At 39.7% G+C, this 25,770-nt stretch overlaps 1 protein-coding gene across 5 annotated transcripts in view; it reads right to left on the reverse strand.

Annotated features, from left to right (window-relative positions):
- Positions 1-6,454: 6,454 nt before the first annotated feature.
- The window catches only part of LOC308126823 (DNA (cytosine-5)-methyltransferase 3A-like), a 48,925-nt gene continuing 29,609 nt past the window's right edge, over positions 6,455-25,770 (reverse strand). For 2 of the 5 annotated variants that reach the window (XM_080491470.1, XM_080491472.1), the window contains 17 exons: positions 18,733-18,936; positions 17,431-17,589; positions 16,505-16,612; positions 15,990-16,137; positions 14,994-15,137; positions 13,980-14,024; positions 13,336-13,415; positions 12,539-12,651; positions 11,276-11,459; positions 10,806-10,890; positions 10,381-10,526; positions 10,127-10,217; positions 9,572-9,720; positions 8,382-8,467; positions 8,185-8,254; positions 7,543-7,661; positions 6,654-6,930 (listed from right to left, as the gene is read on the reverse strand). In XM_080491470.1, the coding sequence (XP_080347596.1) occupies positions 6,789-6,930; positions 7,543-7,661; positions 8,185-8,254; positions 8,382-8,467; positions 9,572-9,720; positions 10,127-10,217; positions 10,381-10,526; positions 10,806-10,890; positions 11,276-11,459; positions 12,539-12,651; positions 13,336-13,415; positions 13,980-14,024; positions 14,994-15,137; positions 15,990-16,137; positions 16,505-16,612; positions 17,431-17,589; positions 18,733-18,936 (2,073 nt within the window). In that variant the 3' untranslated portion in view covers positions 6,654-6,788. Of the gene's footprint in view, positions 6,931-7,542; positions 7,662-8,184; positions 8,255-8,381; positions 8,468-9,571; positions 9,721-10,126; positions 10,218-10,380; positions 10,527-10,805; positions 10,891-11,275; positions 11,460-12,538; positions 12,652-13,335; positions 13,416-13,979; positions 14,025-14,993; positions 15,138-15,989; positions 16,138-16,504; positions 16,613-17,430; positions 17,590-18,732; positions 18,937-25,770 lie in introns of all 5 variants that reach the window. The other 3 variants (XM_080491474.1, XM_080491473.1, XM_080491471.1) reach the window with 3 other exon arrangements.

Genomic DNA, 25,770 nt, shown 5'->3' on the forward strand with positions numbered 1-25,770 from the left:
CTAGGAGCACTGAAGGCAGCACAATATGTGTGTGAAGAGCTGCAGGATGGAGGCAGGGCGGCCTCTTTGGCAGCAGGGCTGGCTGCTGCTGTGGTGGGAATTCAGAGAAAGTAATTAATAGGAGCAGATCCACGAGGTTAGCCTCAGAATAATCACACTGAAAGATATATTCATCTAGTTGTTTAATGTCTAAATGCTTAACTCCTGACAGTAGATTCCCACTCCGTGAAACCTGACAGGGTTTTTTTTTTTCAAATTCTGAGAAAATTTTACCAAATGTTTAAGTTTTTAGAGCAAATTAATGTTTTCTTTGTTCAAGCAACTTTGATAAATCAAGTTGAAACTACAAGCATCATTTCAAAATCCTATGCTGTTGTCTTCAGTGTAGTTTGAGCTTTGAGCATTCGTTTGGACTGAAAGGGAAAAAATTCAAGTTCAAGCTGTAATTACTTGTTAAAGGTGCTTCCACGTTTTTATTTCAAATCTGTTGGAGCTCCTTGGTGTTGTCTCATACTGTGTGTTCTATATGCTCCGTACTTTAGTGCTTTCAGTCAAAATGCAAGTAGATCACATTTTCAATCAGGGTGATGTTGATGTACTGATTAACACTCTTGTCATACATGAGAGACGTTGACTTGTTCGATTCAACTTGTCTGTGCGGCAACATTCTTATTAGTTTACAGATGAGTTTTTGTCAGGGGATCGTTTCAACTGTTCAGTGAGGAAAATAATAATAAAACCCTTTTTAACCACTTACGGAGCTCGCTAATGAACACCATCTCGCTGTATCTATTTAGCAAACAATCTGTTCAAGCTGTACCAACGGGTAAACATTTGTGTAAACAGAGTTCTTTATTTGTAACTGCAGATCTGTCGATTTCTTCTTGTTGATATTCATTACTACTGATTGAAACCCTAACCCTAACCCTGTTTGTTAGTTTGGAACAGGACAAAATGAGGAATAAACTAATATCGCCACTCGGCCAATAAGGTTTTAAATAATCCAGAATCTTCTTCACTTTGTCAATTTGGAAACATCTTGAATTTGACATTATGAAAATTTGAAATAATGTGTATCACAAACAAACAGTACATCAGAAAGGACAATCAAAACATTAAAAAAAAAAAGTGCCAAGTTGTGAGAAGTTAATTGTTCAGGTCGAAAACAATGAGCCTTCAGGCCGGATCACAAGAAACAGTTGCCTTTTTTTTTTATTCACGGTTCATTTCTTACATTGTTCAAGTACAAAGTTAAAATGCCTTTTAATTAGTTCATATTCATACAAGAGTAAAATAATAATAGTGCCTTTTCATTACTACGACAAACTTAAATACAGTCATTGTAAAGACAAACTTGATTTATACTCCTAACAATATATTTTTCTTATTTTCAGATAAAATTTTTAGCACCTTTTGAAACACCACCGGGTCCTCCTTTATCCTAAAGCTCATCTTTCATTTAGTCCATGAGATGAGTGTTTGCATGCGCCACAGCGTTGTATATCTGTGTGTGTCGTGTGTGTTTGGTTGCTCTGTGTGTCGGTTTGGTTGTGTGAGAGTGTATCAGTGTTGAAAACAGCGCATCACTCAGCCTGAAAGCTGTCGATAGGCAAACAGAAACATCATCACCGTGTCAGCCATCTGTTTAAAAATGTTCTCTCTCTCTCTCTCTCTCACACCCTTTTTGCCTCTCGGACCCACGTGTTGAAGTAACACCGCTGGAAAGTAAAAGTCAGGGCGAGTTTAGCTTGCGGTTCCCACCGGCGTTCAAATGGATTTGTATATTCACAAGTATTTCGTTACTTGCTTGCGTATGGAGCTCTCTGGGAGCGAGCAGCCAGAAGAGATGTTTCACAGATGGAGTGGCTTCATTAAATCACAATGATTTTAGTGATGATTTCATCAGTTTTTAATGACGAGAAATGACATTATTTTGTGCAGTTCAGAAGCAGGTTTGATTTGCGGATCATAATGGAGCGTCAAGCTTTAAAAAGTGGCTTCATCTAAAAGTCCCACAGGATATAAACATTTTATTAAAGATTATTAAACGTTTTGAAAGGAGGATAAATGTTGATTAGATTTGTTTTACCCCATTTTAAGACTTGGGTCAAACGGATTTTATAGAATATTGTGCGGCGCACATTTTACTGTTCAAAGGATTTATTTGGGGTTTTTTTTTCACCTAAATGTACTCTGATCAGACCAGCAGAGCAGATATTTACAATTCAATGCCGCAAAATACATTGTACTTAAATAATTTTGAGTGTAAAACAATGTAGACTCAAAACCTTCACATGATATGACGCGACTCAAATATTCAAAAAGGATTCAGTGCAGTACAATATTAGATTTTAACTTTTCAACACATTTTGTTCACAACTTCTGAATAAGTTTAATGATGGATATGTTGAAAGATTTGAACACTTTGAAAGAGAATGCAAATAAGTTTATTTTATAATGGAATAAAAGTGAAAATGAAGCAACTTTTGGGATTTTTGTAAATGAAAATTGAAGAACAGCTTTTGTTTTTGTTTTTTTTAAACCTATCTTCTTAACTTCAGCAGAAGCTTCCCGACAGTGGAAACGCTGGTCACTGTTGGTTGTTGAGACGTTTCACTAACTTGTAACTAATTTTCCTTGTGGGAGGAATGAGTTCGACTTCTTGCAGCTCCTGGATCTATTTACTAGTTTGAGATCTCCGAGTGCAGTGACAAAAGACTGAACTCTGGATTTGGCTTTTATCAGTACAGCTGGTGTTATTTCAACTCGTGCCTGTTTGAGAGTCTCGTGCAGTTCATCAATATCTTCTGGCATTCTTGAGTACAATAGAACAAGTCACTATACTAACTGTAATATATGCTTTCTCTAGCCTCTCTCTCCCCTCTAGGCTGAGACTGAACTGAACTGAGCACCAACCTGGAACAGTACACACACACACACAATAACAGATTATTATTGTAATTATTATTACCATATTATTATCATTACTCCCTAGTCTAACATGGAATTGGCGATTACATTGACTGACTGACATGCAGCACCTGGGGTTGGGAATGGGGGGGGGTTTCGTTGGAGGGGATTCAGGTGGAGGAGGAAAGGTAAAAGTTTGTGGGCGGGGTTTGGGAGCACCAAACGACACAGGGTGATGATGTCACACCCAGCAGCGCCGCAGAAAGCCTGATGGCGGCAGGCGGCCGGTAAGAACACAGTGTATGTGTGTGTGTGTGTGTGTGTGTGTGTGTGTGTGTGTGTGTGTGTGTGTGTGTGTGTGTGTGTGTGTGTGTGTTGATATTGACATGCAATGTAGCAAGAAAAGACAAGAATGAAATTCGGCTCCACGTTTCCAGTAAATGTTTGTGTAATGTGTGTGTGTGTGTGTGTGTGTGTGTGTGTGTGTGTGTGTGTGTGTGTGTGTGTATGACCTGCAAGGGCACTGTAAAAAAGACCAGAGTTTAAAAAGCACCTGAAGGTTCGGTTGTAGAAACAGACAGTAATCATGATGGAAAATAAAACTTTGAACCTGCTGGTTTACTGTTGGTTTCATAGACTCTGTGTGTGTGTGTGTGTGTGTGTGTGTGTGTGTGTGTGTGTGTGTGTGTGTGTGTGTGTGTGTGTGTGTGTGTGTGTGTGTGAGAGAGAGAGAGAGAAAGAGAGAGAGAGCATAGACCGCATGTATCCAGTTGTTAGCTGGTGTCTGAGGAAGGTCATTGGATTGAAAGGCTTCCTGGAGAAGATGTTGGTCCGAAGACCAAAAAGCACCAGACTGAAGAGTTTTCTCCGCAGGCAGCCCCGTCTAAACCCCGCATTTCTGTTTCCCAGTGTGTTTGTTTCTGTGCGTAACAGACATCGTCGGAGTTCTCGACACACAGCATGCTGTTATTTATACAGGGCTGTCTGCTTCAGTCGTAGGAAGTAGAAAACCAGCATAGTGTCTACAGAGTAAAGGTGGGCCTCTGGTTTCAGTGGGTGTTGCTGCAGTTTGGGAAGCACAGTGGGAGCATGAGCTGCTGCAGGGGGGGGGGGGGGGGGGGGGGGGGTAGTGGAGGAGCTGCACTGTCTAAAGACCATTAAAACACTGTTTCAGGGATCTTGAGCTTCGGCAGTATTCAAAACAAAGTGATTGTTTATCGTCTAGCGCTTAGTTTGATGTTTACCGGAGGTAGTGCCATTCTGCAGGCACATTTATTAGTGCAACACGAATAAACTTTTCAGGTTACATTTATCAACATTTTCAGGAAATGTGTAAAACTTAAAAAAATAAATAAAATCTTTTGGTGTTTAGGAGCATAGTTCCAAGCACTGAAATCAGTTTGGAACCAGTTTCAGGGCAGGAAAACCTTTTTATTATTTATGTGTTTGGCGGGCCCTGTTTGTTTTATTTATGTCGGTAAGTCCTTGATCAGTCCTTAAAATACAATCCAGGATAAAAAGGTTGCTCCGTTGTGCCACACATGAATGCCTCCCTCATGAAGGGCAAAAACTGAGCCAAGTCAGAGTTAATCAAGCTACATTAAAGGCTTCAAACAGTGTTCCTTCTCATCAAATTTGGTACAGTAATATGACATCTCGCAATATCCGATGCATCCCACAACTGTGTTTACTGGTGTTATTTACTGGGAAGATCTAATATTAATATCTGATGAGGAGCAATATTCCTCAGCTGAGAGGGCACCAGGACAGTAACATTCAGTAATGTACCAAAGACGAACATCACAGTCATTTAAGCAACAATAAGTAGTGCGACATGAGAGCACATGAGAACAGAGGCCATTATCAAAAGGTGATAGTGTTTTCACAGCATCGTCACCAAAGCACCAAATAAAAATACTACAAAAGCACCAAGACATGGTCGTGTGTGTGTGTGTGTGTGCGTGTGTTAAAGTGTAAAAAAAAAACCTCTGATGTTCAGAACATTACTGATCCAGTGACCTCTGACCTTGACTCTTACGTGTTTTAACCCTCCATGTGCGAGACTCCCTGTGTGCACTGACTATAGAGACCACTAGATGGCGATGCCAAAAGCTCAGGATAGTTTTGGGATTTATTCTTGTTTACAAAAAGTCATCATGATTCTTTTTTGTCTTATTTGTTTGTTTTAAAACATTAATAACTTGACTTTGAATGCAAATAGCAAATAGCAAACACCATGAACCACAATAAATAGTATTTATTTGCAATGTTTGATACTAAATTAAATACGATATATTGATAATGAGGCTCAATATTCTTGAATTCTCATGTAAAAAAATACATTAAAATTCAAATGTTGCCCCTACCATATTATTCATACCTTATTTACAATCAATTATTAGTTTTCCAAGCTTGGAAATGCTAAAAACAAAACATTTTAGTTGTCATAATTTTCTGGGAATATTAATATTAATATTTTCCTGTAATTTGCAGTAACTGACCACAGAAATATATGTAAAGCAGAGAAAAAAGTGTTTTGGATTTGCTATGCCAGAGCAAAAAGACCACGTATACAAACTCATAGAAATGTGTGAAATTGTCTATTTTCTAATGCACATGCAGAGTTTATTTAGAAGTAACAGGATTAATCTATGAATTCCTGTCCGGTCTGATCAAAAGTCAACCACTAGGTGTAAAGGGATCGTTGCAGAGGCAGGTCTTCTCATCAGCATTGCTCCTCACTGAACGCATCCACTTGTATGTCGCTATATTTTTGGAATCATTTAAAAGACGCCGACTTGTTTCGTATTTTGATGGCCTTGTGAACCATTCGGTTCTCAAACACCAAAATGGTTAAGAAAAATCAAAAATCAATAAACCTTAATATATTTTACATTTAGAGAATTAACTTTCAACTTTCGAATTATTAGCACCATGAGAGGAGCTCCACCTTCAAGTTACATGATATGATGACACCTTCAAAAGTGTCCGTTTTTGTCCCGCTGAAGACATTTTCGTCTTTCCTCCCCTGCAACATTCAGGCCTACAAAATCGATGTTCAAAATTCAGAGCTGCCTCTCCTCGGTTTTACCTCCACCTGCTTCGCGCTCTCATTCAGGGAGACCAAACTGCAGCAGAAACAGCCAGAGACCATTTAGTCTCTAAGAGCACCAACAACTGTAAAAGGACGGTATTAAAGTGGCACCATTTGGAATCGATCAGTGCCTGACCAGCACCATGAGAATTACACGGATGTTTGTGTGTGTTTGTGTGTGTTTGCTTGTCTATGTGTGTGAATTGCACTGTCACTACATAGGAAAACACTTAAGAGTTGTGATTAAGAGGGATTCAGTGTTGTGCCAACGAGATATTAAAAACACAACGTCAGGATGTGTGTGTTGGTTTCACCCCCCACCTCCTGGCCGGAGATCTGAACTCCAGCTGAGACGACACAGTAAAGTCAGAAGACATCAGTTTCAAGGTCAGACAGGAAGTTTGTGTATGAACAATTACAGTACAGAAAACTGTGTGCAGCAACTGCAACTGTGTGTGTGTGTGTGTTTGTATGTGTGTGTGTGTATATATATAAATCAGCATGGTAGCACCAGGGGACTATCAGGTCAGCCAGTGGCCTACATGGGATCTAATGAAGCAGTCCTTTATAGTTAGCGTTCGTGGGCACATGTATATGTTGCTGTGTTCGTGTGTGTCTGGTCATCTGTGTCGTCCTGCATCAGCCAACCTTCATGTACAAGCTGTATAGTGCTTGTCGTTATCAGTGTGTGTCATAGCGCACTGCTTGTGTCTGAGTGTGTGAAAGGAAGAGTGAGAGTTGAGGGTGTGTGTGCGTGTATATGTGTGTGTGTATGTTTGTGTGACTAATAGCAGGCGAAGTACTCCTTGAGCGGCGCAAACAGGTGCCTGATGACGGGGACACTCCATGAACGTCCCAGCAGCCTCTGCCTGGCAAGACGACTCATGTTGGACACGTCTGTGTAGTGGACAGGGAAACCAAACACCCTGGAAAACACCAGGCAATCGGCATCGGCATCGACATCATCATCATCATCATCATCATCATCTTGCAATTGTGTTTTTTGTCTCCATATCTCATTTGTCTGTCGTTTTGCTTAGTTTAATTATCAGCTCAAATATGACCAGTTAAAAAAGTTATTACCATAAACATAAATCATCTTTTTTAATTCTATTGATTTTACTGTGTGTGTGTGTGTGTGCGTGCGTGCGTGCGTGCGTGTGTGTGTGTGTGTGACATTTTTAAGTATTTTCTTATTTTTTTAAATTGGTATTTTTCACTCTATCATCATTTAAATAAAGTTGGATAAACAAACATAATACAATCACCTTTTTAACGACAACACAGGTGACAAAGACAAACATAACCAATAAAACTGATTGGAATATTATTTCCGTTAAAATACCTGATAATCAGGATGGAACATAAAATATCATGGTACTGTTTTATATCACAACCTCTGAAAAAGACACATTAATAGAATTCATAACTTCTCAACTGAAGCGTATTAATTATCTCAATGAACTTCACAGAATTACAAAATGTTGACTCTTGTCTAAAAGACTGATTTCTGAGGAGAACAAACAAACTGCTGTTACCTTTCCATCTCGGTACACCAGAGGATGTCCTCCTTGTTGTCCATGAAGACGGGGAAATGCTCATCTTTCCCCTGCTTCACAGAGTTGGAGCGTGTCGTTATCGTACGCAACTTCTCAAACTGGAATTAGCATCCAGAACCATGCACACACAGACACAGACAGATACAAACAAACAAAACACAAACATCCTTTTTTGAGTCCTACAGCTACTCTCAGTGCAACATTACACAGCAGCCGACAGGAGCCACTTCCTCTTGCTGGCAGAGTGAAGCAGTTAATTCTGACATGAATGATGGCCGCGTGCGAAAGGTCAGTCCATTAGCTGCACGAGTGGAAAAACATTACTGTTTTGTTCTCCTTGTCATCACAATGAACAAGTTTGGAAAAATCTTTTTCAAAATCGTTTCCTTTATGTTGTAGTAGTGGAAAAGTTAGATTAGATTGTAAACACGCAAATACATGCAAACTCAATCTCTCTCTGTCTCTCTCTCTCTCTCTCTCTTTCGCACGCACACGCGCACGCACGCACGCACGCACACACACACACACACACACACACACACACACACACACACACACACACACACACACACACACACACACACACACACACACACACACACACAGACACAAACAGGTCACCTTGGCTGTGCGGCCGTGCTCCAGGCACTCTTGCAGGTCCAGTCTGTCATTCGTCATCGGCGCCATGGGCCTGCGGTCAACGTTAGACAGGATTAAATAATGGATGAAAATCTGGATTTACACTCCGAAATATAGTTTTTCATATTTTTAATCAGGGTACAATGAACCCAGTGTGTGTGTGTGTTTGTTCGAATCACCTGGACATGCCTGGCAGGTTTCCCCAGAAGTAGCGAGCGCGGTGGGCAGCAGAGACCTCCTTGGCATCAATCATCACTGGGTTACACTGGATTAGAAGCAGAGGGGAAATTCTTTCAGTTTTTGTGTATCAATGGTGTCAAATTAACACAATGCAGTCTGTTTTACAGTATCAATAGTTTTTTTTAGTGATTACTGAAACAGGTATATATAACTATTCCCATCTTAAGAGGGATGAGAAATGCATTTAATCATTGAATCAACTAAGAATCATCGTGACTAAAGAGGGTTTGATTCTACTGCAGTATTCTTCTATCATCCATCCATCCATCCATCTATCCATCCTCTATAGTTCTATATCTAAGGTTGCTGGAGCCAATCCCAGCTAACTATGGGTGAGGGCAGAGTACAACCTGGACAGGTGACCAATCCATTACAATGACAAACACATTCACATCTACAGGCACATATAAGAGAAACATATTAACCTCAAATATGTTTCAGGCGACGATGGGAGGACACCGGACCATCCCAAACAAAATTCTGGACAGAAAGGCTTAGAAAATATAACCGCAGGCTTTCTCCGCCCGAGTGGAGAATGGAAACCATTGTACTAGTATTTAAGGCGAGTATTGAAGAGTGACCTAAAGCATATTCCTTAAAACACTCTATCAAACAAGTGACCATGTTTGGTAACTTCTTCAAGTCTGTTTTTTTCACTATGATGAGTTAATGACAATCAAATGAACAGAATAAAGCAGTATAGAAGATGGATGGATATTTAGTCACAGTGCCCATAAAACATGTTGATAAACTTTTGTTGCGGATGCAGTACTGAATGAGACGGGCAAACTAGATTTTATTACCTTCAACAGAAATAAATCGAGACACATTTTGAGCCATACTTCATCAAGTATGTACAGTTACGGTCAGTTTGACACATTTCTCACAGTTACACACTATTTCACTGGGTGGTGTACTTTGTTTACATTGTGACCTTTAAAATAGGGTAGACTTTAAGTGAGTGTGTTATCAAAGTGAACCTCTGACAATAATATCCAGCAATCTTGATCATTGTCTAACTTATTTGAATATAATAAAACAAAAAAAAGCTCACAATAAAAAAAGCCACAATCACCCCTCTAAGTGTGTGTCTGTGTGTCTTTGTAAAGTGTGAAGTGTGACTTTCTACCTCTAAGAAGCGGGAGATGTCCCTCTTGTCGCTGACCCCCATAGCGACCACGTTCTCAAACAGCCAGAAGAAAGGCCGCTCATCGCCAGGTTTTGGTCGAGCTTCATGCAGCAGACGATAAAACTCGAAAAACAAGCGGCCGGTTCCCTCTGCAGGAGGACGAGCAGTTGTCAGCTTTCATATTTGACTTTTGTTTATCCGGGTTATCTCATTAAGACCAGGGTCATATATTCGGGAAAGACTAAACTGAATGAGAGTACAAGAACTAGAAACAACAGCAAAGGACGTTTTATTTTAATGATTTACTTTTACAGATTTATTTGAAGGGCTTTGATATGAGCCAGGGGGTACAGGATACAGTCACCATGCTGCATGGTGCACACATACAGAGGCTTTCATTTAAACAATATCACCATCGTCTCGCAGAGATAAATGGTGGCTGAAAGAAGACATTTCCTTGAATTGAATAAAAAGAGAGAATTGTTTCTGGAGGAAACCGTCAGATTTATCCTTCATATCTCACTTCACATGAAAATCTTCGGGAGCACTTCCTACCGTAGAGGCCTTTTCGTGCAGGATTGACTATGGAGAGGTCGTTGCAGGGGCTTCCTCCGATCACCAGGTCAAATGGTCCCCACTCCTCGATCTGACGGTGAAACACAGCAGCAGCTCAGATCAGCATGTTGGTTTCAGCGACATAAATGGATGACCAAGTTCTCTGCGTTCATTGTCACGAGACAATCTTCATCATTAAAAGTGATTGTTTCCTCGTTCTCTCTTCAGTTTTAGTCGCAACAGCAGTAACTTACATGTTTGCGAGTTACATTGCGTACGTCCCCCACGTACATGATGCGTCCCTGGTGCCGAACCATGCCGACGGTGATTGAGTCCTCGCACACCTCAGACGCCACGTACTTATCCACCTGGATCCCCAGATCTTTCAGCACAAGCAAACCTAAAGAAATCACACAAACGTACCCTTTTAGGAAAAAAGGAAAATCATTCACATCTCTGGTTAATCAGCTGAGAAGAACCCACACAACTCATATGCTCACATTGTCTTGTTGTGGTCCTTGCCACTGGCAGATCTTTTGGTAAGAAAGCGACTATCACTTCAACATTTATGCAATTTTCTTCATTCTTGACTCGGTTTAAAGTCGATTACATTTCAAATAACAACTAAAGGAGTAGACTTTGAATGAGGCGAGTGCTTAACGTAGATCCCCGTGTGTACCTGTAGCAATGCCATCAAACAGGGAGAGGACTCTGATGGGCACCCTCTTCTCTGCTGCGACAGGAGGATACAACTTGGCAGGTTCCTGACGAGAGCAAGAGGAGATGAGAAGAGGAAAAAAAAAATCCAATGAAAATAAAACTTTTGAAAAAGTCATTTAGAGCAAAGCAGCAAATTGATGTTTTCACATAATAAAGAAATCAAGTTGTAAGAAGGAAATCAACAATAAATGACCATGAAAACCGTAAAAAAAGGTTTTTTCAACTGGAAAAATAATTTTTCTTTTATTCATTCTCACTTTTTAAAGAATTAACTTTGTAATTTTACATTAAATTGAACTCTCATTTCCACAGTATGAACACTATTGTGAAATCCAATCACTCAGTTGAAGTTCACAATCATTATCAACAAAGCTACGTTTTTTATTTTTTATCTTTTATTTTATCACCCAAAGAGGAGAGAAGACGTACGAATTCCTGCTCGTGGTTGTTGGCGAAGAAGTGCTGCAGCCTGCGGGGCCAGTCGTCCCGCCGCCGCAGCATCCCGTGGGTGTTGCGCGGTCCACACATGTAGCAGTTCCAGGGGTCTTCTTTGATAGCTGCCGCAGCCGAGCCGGCCCCCACCAGGAGGTCCACACACTCCACACAGAAACACCTGAGTTCACACACAAACACACACACACACACACACACACACACACACACACACACACACACACACACACACACACACACACACACACACAGATCAGCTCTCAGAGTTCGGGGGAAAATGTGGCTGATCATTTGGGATTTTTTTTAAGTTAGTACAGACCGATGAGATTTTGAAAAATTGATGAAGCCACAAGTATTTTACCGAGGAAACAGACTGCAATAAGAAGTATTGCTTCAGTTCTTTCTTAAATGTTCCAGTTAAATGTCTTTATTTTAGTCATTATGCAAATAAAACTCTTAAGAATCCAAGACAGCACAATACAGGGAGAGATATCTGATGATAGATGTGGACGGAGACGGAGACCCCGTACCTCTTTTATATGTTTTTTTTTTTTTATCAATAAAAGCTATGAAAGAAGTGAAACATGTACACACATCCCTTCTGAAGAGTTCCCAAACAAATAGGCATCAATTTCTGATTGAAAAGACAAAAGTAAAACCATGTTGAAAAACCCTGTCAACAATTGTTTCTATGTTTATATGTTTTCCTGTAGAAATGCTATCATGGTTTGTTCCAGATTTAATTTACATTTACAGTCACCAATCTCACTGAATGTGTGATGCACACTCCCACCACATGTAAGACTGGTTACAGTTACAGTTGCAGGAATATGTTACTTGCGAGCACTTTTACGTGAAACATGAATTTTGAAGCGGCGAGTTGCATATTTTCCGCTGCCCAGATGATTTGTCTCTCGTTGCTGCATTATCAGGAGGATCAAGCTGTTCACATTTCTCTTCTCATTTCTTTAATACAGTTTTGGGCTGGAGTTCAAGCCCCGTTGCCAAAATCAACTCTTTTTTCCGAATATATAGTTTGTTCCACGCGAGTTGGCTCAGCTTAAGAAGAGGCAGATTCATCAGAGCTTGACATTTGTGGGTCAAATTGATCCTGGAGATGTGAAACTTAAAACCACATCCTGGCCGCTGAAGAAGAAGAGGAAGAGGAAGAAGAAGAAGAAGAAAGAAAAAAAAGTGGCTGCTTGCCAGACCGAGGCTGAACGACGGTGCTGCACTGACCTACAGCAGTTGTTGTTGCCACACATGAGCACTTCCCTGCCTCCGCAGCAGATGGTGCAGTAGGACTGGTAGCCGTCGTCGTCGTACTGGTAGGCGCACTCCAGGAAGGAGTTCTACAGACACAAAAAAAGTGTTTTTTGTTTTTTTGCCATTAATATCCCACAATGATGACATTCTTCTCACTCAATTTGTTTTTATGTCTGTGAAGCATCTCAAATCATTATTATTTACCACACAATTTTATATTTTCACAGCTTTCAAAAGAGCTTCTGGCTTCATAAAATGATGTGTCCTTTGAGGAGTCACAATTCAATACAATAATGACTTCTGAGATTATTTTTCTGGAGTGTTTTTTTAGCAGTGATAAACAGTTCAGTCAGCTTATCAAGTACAAATGTTGAAAACTTTCCAAACTGAGTTTCTCAAAAGAGGAATATGAATTTATCCTATTTTATGAAAGCAGTATGACGAATCAATCTAGATTGGGATTGTCTCTCTTTTATTATCTGTCCTTAAATCCTTTAACTCAACAAAAAAAACACGATTGTACGACATCTGCATTATTATGCGTGAACGTGTTGTGTCATATGTCATCTCAAACTGGCAATGATTCATTGGTGGGTTCGTGAATACTTGGATTTTAAGCTTTTCTAGTAAGTTCCACAAGATTAAGTTTGCTTGCCGACAAAGACTGCATTCATTGCACATCCTCCACAGTGGGAGTAAATAAAGAATCACCGCCTCTAGTCAGATGAGTTGGCGGGTTTTATTCATTTATTTTTTGTTGGTTTACTCACTTTGCAGCCCTGGCACATTGCTCCCATGAAGAGAGGATGCTCCAGAGAGACGTTGAGGCTTCCACAGGAAATGCAAATATCTGAACAGAGACCATTTACAACCACATTTACATTCAACCAGAGTGTTATCAGTACTTTCATATATCTCTTTATTTGAAGACATGTGAGTTAAAAACCCATCTTATATCTGCTGGTTTGATCTGGACAAAACTGAGTTGTCAAAAGTTAGATTCATTCAGTGAACTTATCTTTTGACAGATTAATTAAAGAAATATAAAGTGGATGGACATTTGATGAGAACATCATTTGCCTTTGAAACACTTTCACACTGTTCTGTATGATGAAGGTAGAATTATGCTAAATATCAGGATGTAATGAAGTTTACATGTTTATGTCAACGACGAAAAAAACCATGATATCATTATGAAATCGTCACAAACTTTAATTGGAAAGTCAAAGCTGACTGGTTCTGTTATTATAACCGAGTAGCAAGAAACCCATTTTCATTTTTGATTTTTTTGGGTCGACTTTCTCACTAAAACGACACATCATTCAAGGTTTCTTTTCATCAAAACAAATCAAAAATTATAATGGAAAGACAACGTCACATTATTTTCAAATGAAGTGGTTTCATATAGATTCACCTTCTATGTTCCTCGTCTTCTTCTTGACCTCAATTATGAGTCTTTCTGAAATACACAACACATTAAAAACATGTAATTTCCAACACAGATGGGAAAAAGATTTAAATGAAAAAATTCCAGAAGCAAAGTGGCAACAAATAATACAAAGAATTTACTCCTCCTCAATATGCCTTAGACATGCTGTGGTTCAATTTAAAATAGTCCACCGTCTTCACTGGACCAAAGAAAGACTAACTAGGTTTAATAAAGATATTGATCCTACATGTGACCGTTGCAAACAAGCTTCAGCCACATTACTACACATGTTCTGGCTATGCCCAAAGATGTAGTTTTTGGCGGTCTATTTTTGAGACACTCTCTATAATATGTGGAACAACAGTAGATCCTTCTCCAATGATCTCACTGTTTGGTGTGGCCCCGGGGGCCACTCCTCTCCCTGGGCACTTTAGGAATATGATGGCCTTTTGCACCCTGCTCGCCAGGAGACTTATTCTATTTAAATGGAAGGATGCTCGGCCTCCAACATATGGCCAATGGATAAGGGAAGTCATGCGCCATATTCATTTAGAAAAAATTAGATATACCATTAGGGGGTCCACCAGAAAATTCTATATTACCTGGCAGCCATTTATCTCTTTTGTGGAAAACATGGCAGCTGCCAATATTGAAACATAACCCAAGTGACTATGTACCTGTTATTTTTAATTTTCCTTTTTGTTGTCAATATGTTTACAAATGTGCTTAGTAAGCTTGCAGATGGTCCAGTAACTGTGGGTTTGGGTGGGGTGGGGTTATTGAGAAATTGATGTAAAAGTTCTGTGATTATATTGTTTATTGGTTGTATTTGAAAATAAAAAGACATTGTTCAAAAAAAAAAAAACAACATGTAATTTTATTCACATATTCACACACAACACTTAAATAAAACCTACAGTCGTGTCATGGAATGTACGTTTCCTGAAGACTTGTTTTGGTATTGGAAGAGGAGTGGTGTGTCTGTATGTTTAAGTTTACCTCTGGTCCCTTCATCGATCACCTCTCGGATCTTTACTTTTTCGGCCGTGTTCTTGCGAGGTTTCTTCGCAGGTGGAGGCGTGTACGCGGCCTCTGGCTCCGCCCACATCTCAGGGTACACCTCCTTATATGGATTTCTTTCCTCTGTGGAAAAAACAACAACAAAACACAAATGTTCAATGTTAAACATGATAAATTCAACAGTTATAAACATTGTCCATTAGTTTATTCTGTTCAGTTCTGGCATAAGTTAATAAAAAAACATCTTTGGTTTCTAACAAACTGCTGAAGTGAGATAACTATGAGGCAAAACATCTATGTTGGTATAAAGATATAAAGAAGATATAGTCCTTCCCTGTGTCTCCTTTGTTTAAAACTACTAGTGAGACTCAATTTAAAAAAAATAATTCATTAAGGGCTTTGTAATAAATGAGTCGTAATTAATCCAATATCAATGACGTCTCAGCTTTAGATACAAAACACATCTTTCAATTCAAACAGATTTTAGCAGTTGAATAACTGAATAAATCGACATACTTACGTTTACACAACAAAACCATGTCCGTGCATTTGCTTGAGTGTTTTTAAATAACTAATGTCAACAATTGTGTGTCTTTTGAGGTTAGCTTGGGCTTCCAGCTACAGTTTTAGCATGGAGGTAACACCAGAGAACTGATCTAATTCTGTGTAAATTCTCTATTGCATATTTTTCACAGAGTCATGCTCTTATCCACGCTTTCATTTGATCGTTTTCTTAAACCACAACCGGGTAAAGCATCCCTCTCTCATCTGTTTCATCCATTACATCCTTTAAATTGCTACTATTCTTAACCCGGGGGTTTGTTGTCTGATGTGTTGGTATGATCGGTATGTTGGGAGTCGGGGGACACTTTCCACGTTGGAGTGTAAATGTGTCCGAATGTGGAGGTTAGTTGAATTTAAACAATAATTGTACACAATATCCAAAAAGTGATTGGGAGAGACGCTTTTGCATACCCTCTGGAGGGTCCAGTGATGTTGGTCCAGTCGGCAGGAAGCCGGTCATGGCCCACTCTATCATCTGTCTGGTCTGAAGGTCCACACCTTCTGCTTCTTCACTCGTATCACATGAAGGAACCGGCCTCCCCGCCCTAACACTGGCCACCTGAACGCAACATAAAGAAAAGAAAATTAAAACGGAAAAGAATAATGATATTCATTGATAATCGATCACACTGTATAAAAGGTTGCAACGTGAAGAGACTGCCACCGCAGCTGTAAAGAGCTCAGATCTGCTATAAGAAAGAACATGTGCACTTTCTTTACACATGAAATGGCTATTTTCTCCTGCAGAGCGACATGTTTCCACTTACTACAACACTTCCATGAACGTACAACACCAAAAACACAGATAGTGTCACTTAATACCCCCCCAAAATTCTGCAAATTCATTAATTAATCCGTGAGAGCCGTCAACATTAGACTATATCTTAAACATTCCAGAAAGACGCTGCACACGTTGTGGTCGGTACCTGCAGAGCTTCAAAGATGGCTTTCCGGTACATGGGCTGTTTGTTGTAGGTTGGTTGGTGAAAGGCGGACGAGAAGGAGCTCAGAGGCATCAGCTTTTCTACACAAACCTGTAAAAATGACACCGACTAGCTTTTAACCATCAGAGTGAAAGGATTGGCCTCGAAATATCTTTGGTTTTCAGAAAAGATGACTTCTAATCATGTCAGTCTTGTTCTAATAAACTCTGAATACTATAAAGAAAAGAAAAATCAATTTCTTAGTGAAATCCAATAGATGGACTCAATGAACATTGATGCAATCAAATTAAATGTTGAATTAGTCCTGAAAAACATAAAGCTGGTAGCCTTCATCAGGTCGCTGGATCGATTTGTTGATTTGCTTCTTTAAACTAACGATGCAAGTTGGAGAAAACCTGGAAATTCAGCCGCGCAACACACTGGGATAAGATAAGTCTCAAACAAACAAACAAACAAACAAACATTTGTTTGTATTTCCAGTACAAGTTGACCAGATTTGATGTGTTTAGTTTAAAGAAAATCAGGTAAAAGCTGAAATTAAACAAAAGTGTATAACAGATTATGCATTGTTCACATTTCCCACCAATTCTATAATAAATGTGCGGCACATGCTGGTGTTAATCTTCACTTTTTTGACAAAAGAAAAAAAAAAAACCTTCAGAAAATATTTCACTTATAAAGGGTTAACCACTATTTTCAAGTAAAGTACGAGTGAAATTTAGCTTGAAAAGCTTTTGACCGTCATCATTGGGACTCCATTCTGACAGGAACATTATCAAAAGAGCATAAATGTTTCGGCTGCATTTTGCACACTGAGTATCCTATTTCTCGGTCTTCGATGTCTGGGCACTTTCCACTCAACAAAACAACTCAAACCAACGTAGTAACCCAGAATCTAAAGTGCTCACCACAGAGAACTTGCCATCACCGAACCACATGACCCAACGAGTGCCGTCCGCAGCTCGACTCCGGCCGCTCATCCACCAGGAGACGATCCTGCCGGGCCACCAGGAGAAACCTCGCAGCTTCCCGAACACCAACATCCCGATGCCAAAGCCTCGACCATCCTGAATCAGAAAAACAAGGTGCAAACCAGAGCGGCACAGGACACGTTCTTGATTTTTCTTTCATTTGATCTGACTAAATGCAAATACAATCAGAGAAATAGTTGTAGACTAATGTACTGTAAGAATACATTCCAACCCCCCCCCCCCGAAACTGCAGGTTTGCTTGTTTTTCCTGCCAAGCAATGATAACAGAAATAGCTTTATCAGAAATTTCCAGAAGATGACCTGCTCAGGCCCCTGTGAGAATGTGGAAGTTACAGATCTGAGATAGAACAAGAACAAAACCATAAACAAAAATAAGAACAAAGCACAAACAGAGACAATCCGAGAGGTGTACAGTATATAAGATGTTAATATAGCCTTTGTCTGTCCTTGCTTGGGGACCAAAGGAGGAAAACAGATGTATTATCCAAAATTATACAATATGTACTGATTCATTGAAGTCTTCAAGTGATTTCTTCAAGTTACGGTTGTTGCTGTTTCTGGCAAGCAAAGTATTCAAATGTTTATGAATTAAATTCAAGTCTAGTACTAGCATGCAGGTTTATATTGCCTCTGTAGTCACTAAAAACTCTGAGAATTTACTCCTCTGCTCTATAATGGATAATCGTGCTAATCAATAGCAGTACAAAACTGTTACTGATCACTAATGGTAAACTGCAACATGCAAAAGAAAAAACAACAAAAAAAACAACATATTTTTGTCAAGAATTCAATGAAAAGACGCATTCACTGCTCGACCAAATGAAACCGACCAGATAAATAAATATAACCCAACTGAGCATAAGTTTTATGTGCAGGCAGTGTTTGAACAGCAAACACTTTATGCCTGCATCTGTCGGGGCCATTTAAACTTGAGCAGACATAAAAATATATGATTTCCACTATGAAGGAAAAGTCAGTTCTCTTCCATTAAGTGTGAAACGTATGGGTACATTTCACTATCAGGCAAAACATCCCGGGTGGGACTGGCTGCAGCGTGGAGGGGGAGAAACTCAATCTGGGAGCATGAGGAGGGGAGCAAGGTGGTTGGCAGCTTAACGAGTCTCTAAATGTGACTTATGTCATTTCTAACAAGGAACAACCCACCGGTGATGATTATTTTTTGCACTAAACGACACACCATCAGAGCTTGCGTCTCACCTGGTACTCGATCTCACTGGGCGTGGCCTGAGCAACCCTGGCAACTGGCTCCGGCGTCACGGCAACCGTGGGAGAGGCCGGGTCCGTGTGTTGTTGTGAGGGGGGAGGGGCTGGACTGGCCGGCTCCTCCTCTTTTTGAAAGTCAGCCTCTGTTAGGTCGTCCATCATGTTCATCTCAGCCTCTCTGTAGGCCCGTCGCTCAGCCTGGGAAAGACAAACAGGGAACAACAATAAGACACTTTATCTCTATTATTATTATTATTATTGATATTGTTATTGTTATTATCATTCCAGGGAATCGAAATGGTTGACTTCAATATCAGACGTGCCTGCGTGTGGTTTGGACGGTGTAGGAAACCTCCTCTACATAAATGCGTTTCTCTATTATCTATCAACCAACAGGACTGATGAACAAGACAAATCATAATTAAAATGCAAGTTTACACCAAGAAAAAATAAAAACACAAACATTTCAACAAGTACTAGTATGTTAGGTATTTTCAACCTTATTTGAGCAAATAAAATGCAGTGCACTATGAATAACCAATGCATGATGCCATTTCGGCCACTTCTGGATATCTATTGTTCTTCAGTGGAAACACCTACGCCAGCAGCACAGCCTCCACCATCAGAGCTCATATGGATTATTCAGTCAAATCTCTTACAAAGTGAAAACACACTGTTGCATTTGAGAATTAAATTTTTTATTCTTACCGTCATGTCTTGTGAATTATTTTTACTCCTCTCTCTATTTGTTGTGAAATGAATAAATGGCAGGAAATAAACCATTGCGATCGTACTCCTCCTGGGATGCAAATGTTTATTTTCTGGCAAAATTTTAAGCAAAAAAATAAATATCCCCCAAAAAGTACTAATAAATGGAACCCCTAAACTGTAAAAAAACAATATTGAAAACAACATCAATGGCAATATGGAGACATGAATGTCACGTGCACGTACGTATTCTATTTTCAGTATCTATCTGACTAAAATAGATATACACGGTTACAAATTAGGAGTAAAAGTTAAAAGGGAGTTCAGATTAAAAAATGACAAAAAATAGAAACAGACTACTTCACTCCTGGTGAGTCATTTTAATCCAATAAGAGGAAAGACACTATGATGAGGGGGTTAAAAGCGGTTATTAGAAGAATATTTAAAGAGTTTGTTTTGTCACTGGACACTCGGCATTCAAGGGAAGTTGGACTGTAATCCCATCATGTTCCCACATTCACTCGCACAGTTAATCCAAAAATTACTTTTATCATTAAGACTCCAGGCGGCTTGTAAATGAATTTCTGCTTAATGCACGTGACTGCCGCTGATTGGACGGCGCCTGCTGACGACTTTGTCGCCTCCTGTTTGTTTCCTCATCTGTCATAAGCGATTTGTTTGGCCTGTCGTCCTACAGAGAGGGCTCATAATCGCTGCTTTAAGTGAGTCTTTTCCAGCTGATGCTGCAGCCGCTCCACATCAAGGCCGCGGTGCTCTGGGGCTGCAGGAACAATCCTTTAATTGTTCCTCTAAACAGGAAGTGAGTGGGGAGAAAAAAAAAGGGTGCGGCGGGGAAACAGTTCAACGGGTTCAACTCGGGAAGCAGAGAGAGACAGAGAGAGCGAGTCGGAGCGGGTAAATGGGATTACATTATAAGACTGGAGAAAACAATACCGACAGAGAGAAAGTACAGCGCTGTGAGGGGGCGAGAGAGGTCACATTTGAGAGTTGATTATGCCACAATTGTTGTGAAATACAATCCATGAATATGACAATATTAAACTCCGTCATTCACATTTTTCTCTGAATCTGGTATAAGCAGAGTAAAGCCACTAAAAAGGGTGATGATGTCAAATAGACAACGATTAAATCTATTGAATATGAAGCTGCAGCCACCATCGAGGTTTGACCATCTTATCTTTGTTTACTTCTTATTTCATCGTTTGTTTGTTTGATTTTTCTCAAACACTGAAATTTCTTTTGAAAAAAACTTGTCATCAAAGACAAAAATGTGTCTTTTTTAAAAGACATGGTGAAGAGGACTTATTAATGATTATCATGGTTATCATTCAATACATACTGTAAGTCCGACCACCGTCTCCATCACACTCTTGATTGATCTCAAAACGTCCCAGACAAGCAGCTGAAGTGACTTTTTTATTATTTCTATTGTGACACTACTGGATTTATGTTACTGTATGAAAGCCCATCCATCCATCCATCCATTCATCCATCCATCCACCCACCCACCCACCCACCCACCCACCCTATAAGACGTGACTGAGGTGACCGAACGTTGAGCTCTCGCCCTCAAAATAGGAGGCAAAATTAAAAATATGAATGACCTCAGTGGTGAATGCACCATGGGAGTGTGAGTGTGGCCCAGTTGTAAGATCCCATGACTCCTCTAGAGCGTTTTTCCTGACCTAGAAACATTTAAAAGAAGTTTTCACTGAACTGCACACAGACATGGAATGAATGAGTGAAAGAAGAAGCGGATAAAAAAAAAATAAAAAAGTGTGTGCTGCTCTCGTCTGGATAGGAAGAAAGACGAGGGGAGCTGTAAGAAGGGCCGCGGGAGGAAGCGGGGGTGACGGCAATAATTTAAGTGGAGGAGAGAGTAAAAGTGAGAGTGTCGGGTCGTGACTGAGCTGGAGGTCAGGAGGTCACATCTTCTCGCTGCTGTTGACCTCTGACCTCATAAAATCCTAATCAGCCTGTTACATGGATCATAGACAGACCACACACACACACACACACACACACACACACACACACACACACACACACACACACACACACACACACACACACACACACACACACTGTAAGGGAATCTCCATATGTCGTCACCGGTGTCTCAACCATCCAGTAACATCTTTTCATCTTTGCAGCTCCACAACAGACAATTTAAACCTTTTACATTCTTTCCATCAGATTCTGTTCAGAGTGAAAAAGATTTGATTTAACAGGAAGCTTGAATGAGGATTTACTGTGAGTTTACTTTGCGTGTGCAGTTTGGCAAGTTGTTCGTTTATGGATTCAGTTCACATAAAAGTAAAACGACTTAAAGGACTTCTAATTTATTTATAGTTTTGATAATGACGTTTAAACGACTTTATTTTAACATCTCGATTTTTTTTTTAACCCAAAATTTAAAGTGAACATTTTAACTTTAAACACGTAAACTACATTTTTAAAAATGTAACTTCCTTCTTCCCATTGAAAATTATATTCCTAAAATCTAAATTCAATCATAAGCACTTTAACTTACTAACTTGTCATTTTAACGTAATTCTAACCTACCATATGTTCTAATATGTCATACTTTACCATTTCTGAAGAGTTCGACTTTCATATCAACATTTCAAATCCAGTTTGGATATTTTAAGTTTATTTTACATTCTTACTTCATTCATTTCACAAAAAAAGTGCAGAAATTCCCGCTCAGCTGGAGGAAACCACGTTTGTTGCCTGGCAACATCAGCTGGTTAAAACCACCTCCAGAAAGTTTGGCTGCTTTCATGGATGAAGATGAGTCACTGATGACGGGGATGTGCGCCTCTCTGAGCGGGGGTTTGAGCGATCGCTCTGGTCTGATGAGAAACTGAAGGGTCAGCTTCGTGCAAATGACGAAGGTTGATGCACCTTTTCTCTGGGATTCTGCGGTGAAAACAAAAACGCTTTCTTAAACAGTTTGTGCCTGTATGTAATGGCATACTCTCCAAAAAAAGATATATTTTTGGTATTACAAAAAGCTTAAAAGAAGAAGAAAAAGAGTTGGCTTTTACATCAAAAAGCAGTGCACATTAATTTAGGTCCTGAAGGAAGGATTTGCAGTTCTCACGTCTACTGACGTATAATAATGTTTTTCTATCACCAGTAATATCACTACAATAGATATTCAAGCCACTGCTCTGTATCAAGAGAGCATTAAATCCAATCTTCAGCCTTCACAGTTTCACCTGAGGCCAACACAATGCTGGTTTCTGAGCTCAGTGAAAGGCACCACAGTCAGACTCAACATCAAGACCAATGTCAGGTTTAAGCTTTCACATAATACTGTTTAATGACTTTGTAATCCCCTTTAAACACCTTCATTAGAGCCACTATAATCTAATGATTTGGACTTTACATTGCCTAAACGCTATCAAATATACAGTAATCAGGTCAATCGGCAGCAGTTTAAACCGGAGGACCTCCACATGGGCCTCAATCAAGGATATTTTGGTTCAAAGGTTTAACACACATCGACACGCACACTGTATCGCAGTCGAACTCATTCAATACATGGAATTATCATGGAGCCATAGATCAGTTGAGAACTGAGGAGGGTATTTTGAAACATACACAAAAGATGCCATGAAAAGCTCTCATGAGTTCTGCAACTATGTTTTGCTTTGTGTTTGACAAACTCCTCCTCCTAAAAGTGAAGTATACCGCGAAATGTTTCGATGCTATCTGGACACACCCAATTTACTAGAGCAGCTGACAAATGAGGCTTTGTTGAGATACAGGCATGTGTTTTTGCACAAATACCTCTATTTACTTTACTACATTTTTCTGTTTCTGCCCGAATAAACTGTCTTGACTGTATTGCACTTTTATTATGTGGCTCCTGGTGTTTTAAAGTCACATATGTTTTATTATCCACTGTGTGATGTTGCTGCTATTGTTTTAGTTTCACCTTGTTGTACAGCACTTTGTGATTTTATCTGTGAAAAGCGCTTTATAAATAAATTTACTTACTGTTTACTTACTTTAATTCAGCTCAATTTAAATATTGTTAATGGAAATATGTTTATTTTGACTCATATGGTTGAATACAGGCTTATTGATATCAGAACATGAATCTGATTCTGTGATTATTTCATTCACTCATTAACTTGTGCCTTTAAGCATCTGAATGACGTGAAAAGTTACGTGGAATAAATCAATTAAAAATAGGAAAAATGTTGATGAAAAATGTTTCTCGAGACCAGCAAAATCTCAGCTGCAGCAAAGTAAAACGTGCCGACACATTATATCTGAATTAGTCCGACACATTAGGACAAATATCACATACAATTAATATAACTAGAAATATTTATCAACATCACACTCTACATATAAAATAAGAGCGAGAGAAAGACAGAGAGAATGGTTGTAAATGCATGAGTTACAACTTTGAACTTTGATGGACCCTCTGACCTGGTCAGTGTTTTCACTCTCAGTGGCGCCCCTTGACCTCTGACCCCTCACCCCTTGACCTAAGCAATGAGCCATTTCTGTTAGGCCCCGCCCCCTTTATGAGCATGACCGACCCTGACCTGGAGATGAACCCGAATTGCTCAACACGGCACACAAACACAACAATTAAGAGAGCAGTTAAAACCCTCTCACATTGTCAATATGCCTGCTGCCCTTTCGTTAGCATCGATTGCAGCCGTGGGACACATTGAAGAAGAACAATCCGGGTTTTCCATGAAGACTCCTGCAGTCTCTCATAATGAAATCAACAACATGGGCCTGATGCCTGCTTAAGCACAATTAGAAAAGTGGTTTAGACTTGACCGTAGCAAAATAATGTGCAGACTTGCTGTTGTTTTCTAACTGAATTGGACAATTGAACACAAAGCTGTTTTAGTTTGTCTTAAAGTTGCCTCTGATATGTCTTCTCTTGGCGATGTAAAAATGGACAAGGCTTGAATTTTCAGGTTATTTCAAGATTTCATTCTCCAAAAACAAACCCCAAACAACCTCTTTAATATTCTACTCGAGTGGTTTGGTGTTAAGCTCAGGAACGTATTTCCATATAGTAAATAAAACCAGACAGGTGTTAAAATGCTATAAACCTTTGCAGAAAGTCTTCCTCACCAGATGTCAACCCAACACGTTGATGGTTTGGTGTCCAATCCTGAACTCTAGATCAAGTGGTCAGACTTAATTTGAAAAAAAGAAAACAAAGCCACAGGCAAACAGAAGAGAGAATTCCCCCAGAAACGTGAGGTCACCTCTCAGAGCAGCCAGTAAAGTTGTGTTTAACCCCCTAATAAAACAGATCATCAAGGTCAGCCTCGTAATTGTTGTTTCCATCACGAAGCCCAAGATGTAACCAGACAAAAAGCACTCAGTTATACTTAAGTGGATTGGAGTTAATGTTTGCCTGAATGATTCAACATTTACCACTCGCTGTTCTGTCCACTTTACCGAACAGCCACAAACTGCAAGCTTTGTGAAACAGGACAATTTTTTTTTGTTGTTGTTGTTGTTTTTCAACAGTTGTGGTCATTTTAAGAAGCCCTGATTCGGGAAATAAAAACTTTTATGGGATGGAGAAATATTCACGTTTGGAGAACTCAATCTCGACTGCTTTGGTCAAAGACGTTACGTGTTTCTGGAAGTGTGAGGAGGAGAAATCGCAATCAAACCTCCTCATCCAGGGGAAAGCAGCAGAAAACAATGATGGCAGAAAATGAAACTCTTGGTTTTAGACTTTCCCCAAATGTTTGTTTTCCTGTTGTGTATATAGCAACTGTTTAGTCACGAGCTGCAAAAGTCAGACACCAGCATCGAAAACAGCATCTGTGGTTACATTCAGAAGCTCTGCTGTGGAAACATGCCGATTTATGTGGTGAAATACCAGCAGATATCAAAAATTGACAAACTAAAATAAACGGTTTTGTTCAAGAAAAGATTTCTAAAACTTCAAAGAGGAAAGAAAATAATGTTCTCATTTGAATTACTGCTCCTTCTCAGAAGATGGAGACCCTGACAAGAGGTGAAAAGACCAATTAGAGGGGCTCAAAAGGAAGAAGGCAGAAGAAAACATTTCCTCCTAATTGTTCGTTTTGTGTGAGTAAAAGTTGTTTAGTCAGAAGTTCACGATGCGCCAAACCTTTGTCTAAAAGACCTTCCCAGGCTGGATCGCAGAAAACACTCACATGGAACTGCCATAAATGCAGTCACATCTAATTCAGGCTCACCAAACCAAAAAGGGGGAGTGGGAATAGAAGAGTTACCATGGTAGGGAACAATTTGCATACTGATCCAGCAGGAAGTGTG

This window comes from Lipophrys pholis (assembly GCF_963383615.2).
Source record: "Lipophrys pholis genome assembly, chromosome: 21".
In the NCBI taxonomy this organism is placed as follows: domain Eukaryota; kingdom Metazoa; phylum Chordata; class Actinopteri; order Blenniiformes; family Blenniidae; genus Lipophrys; species Lipophrys pholis.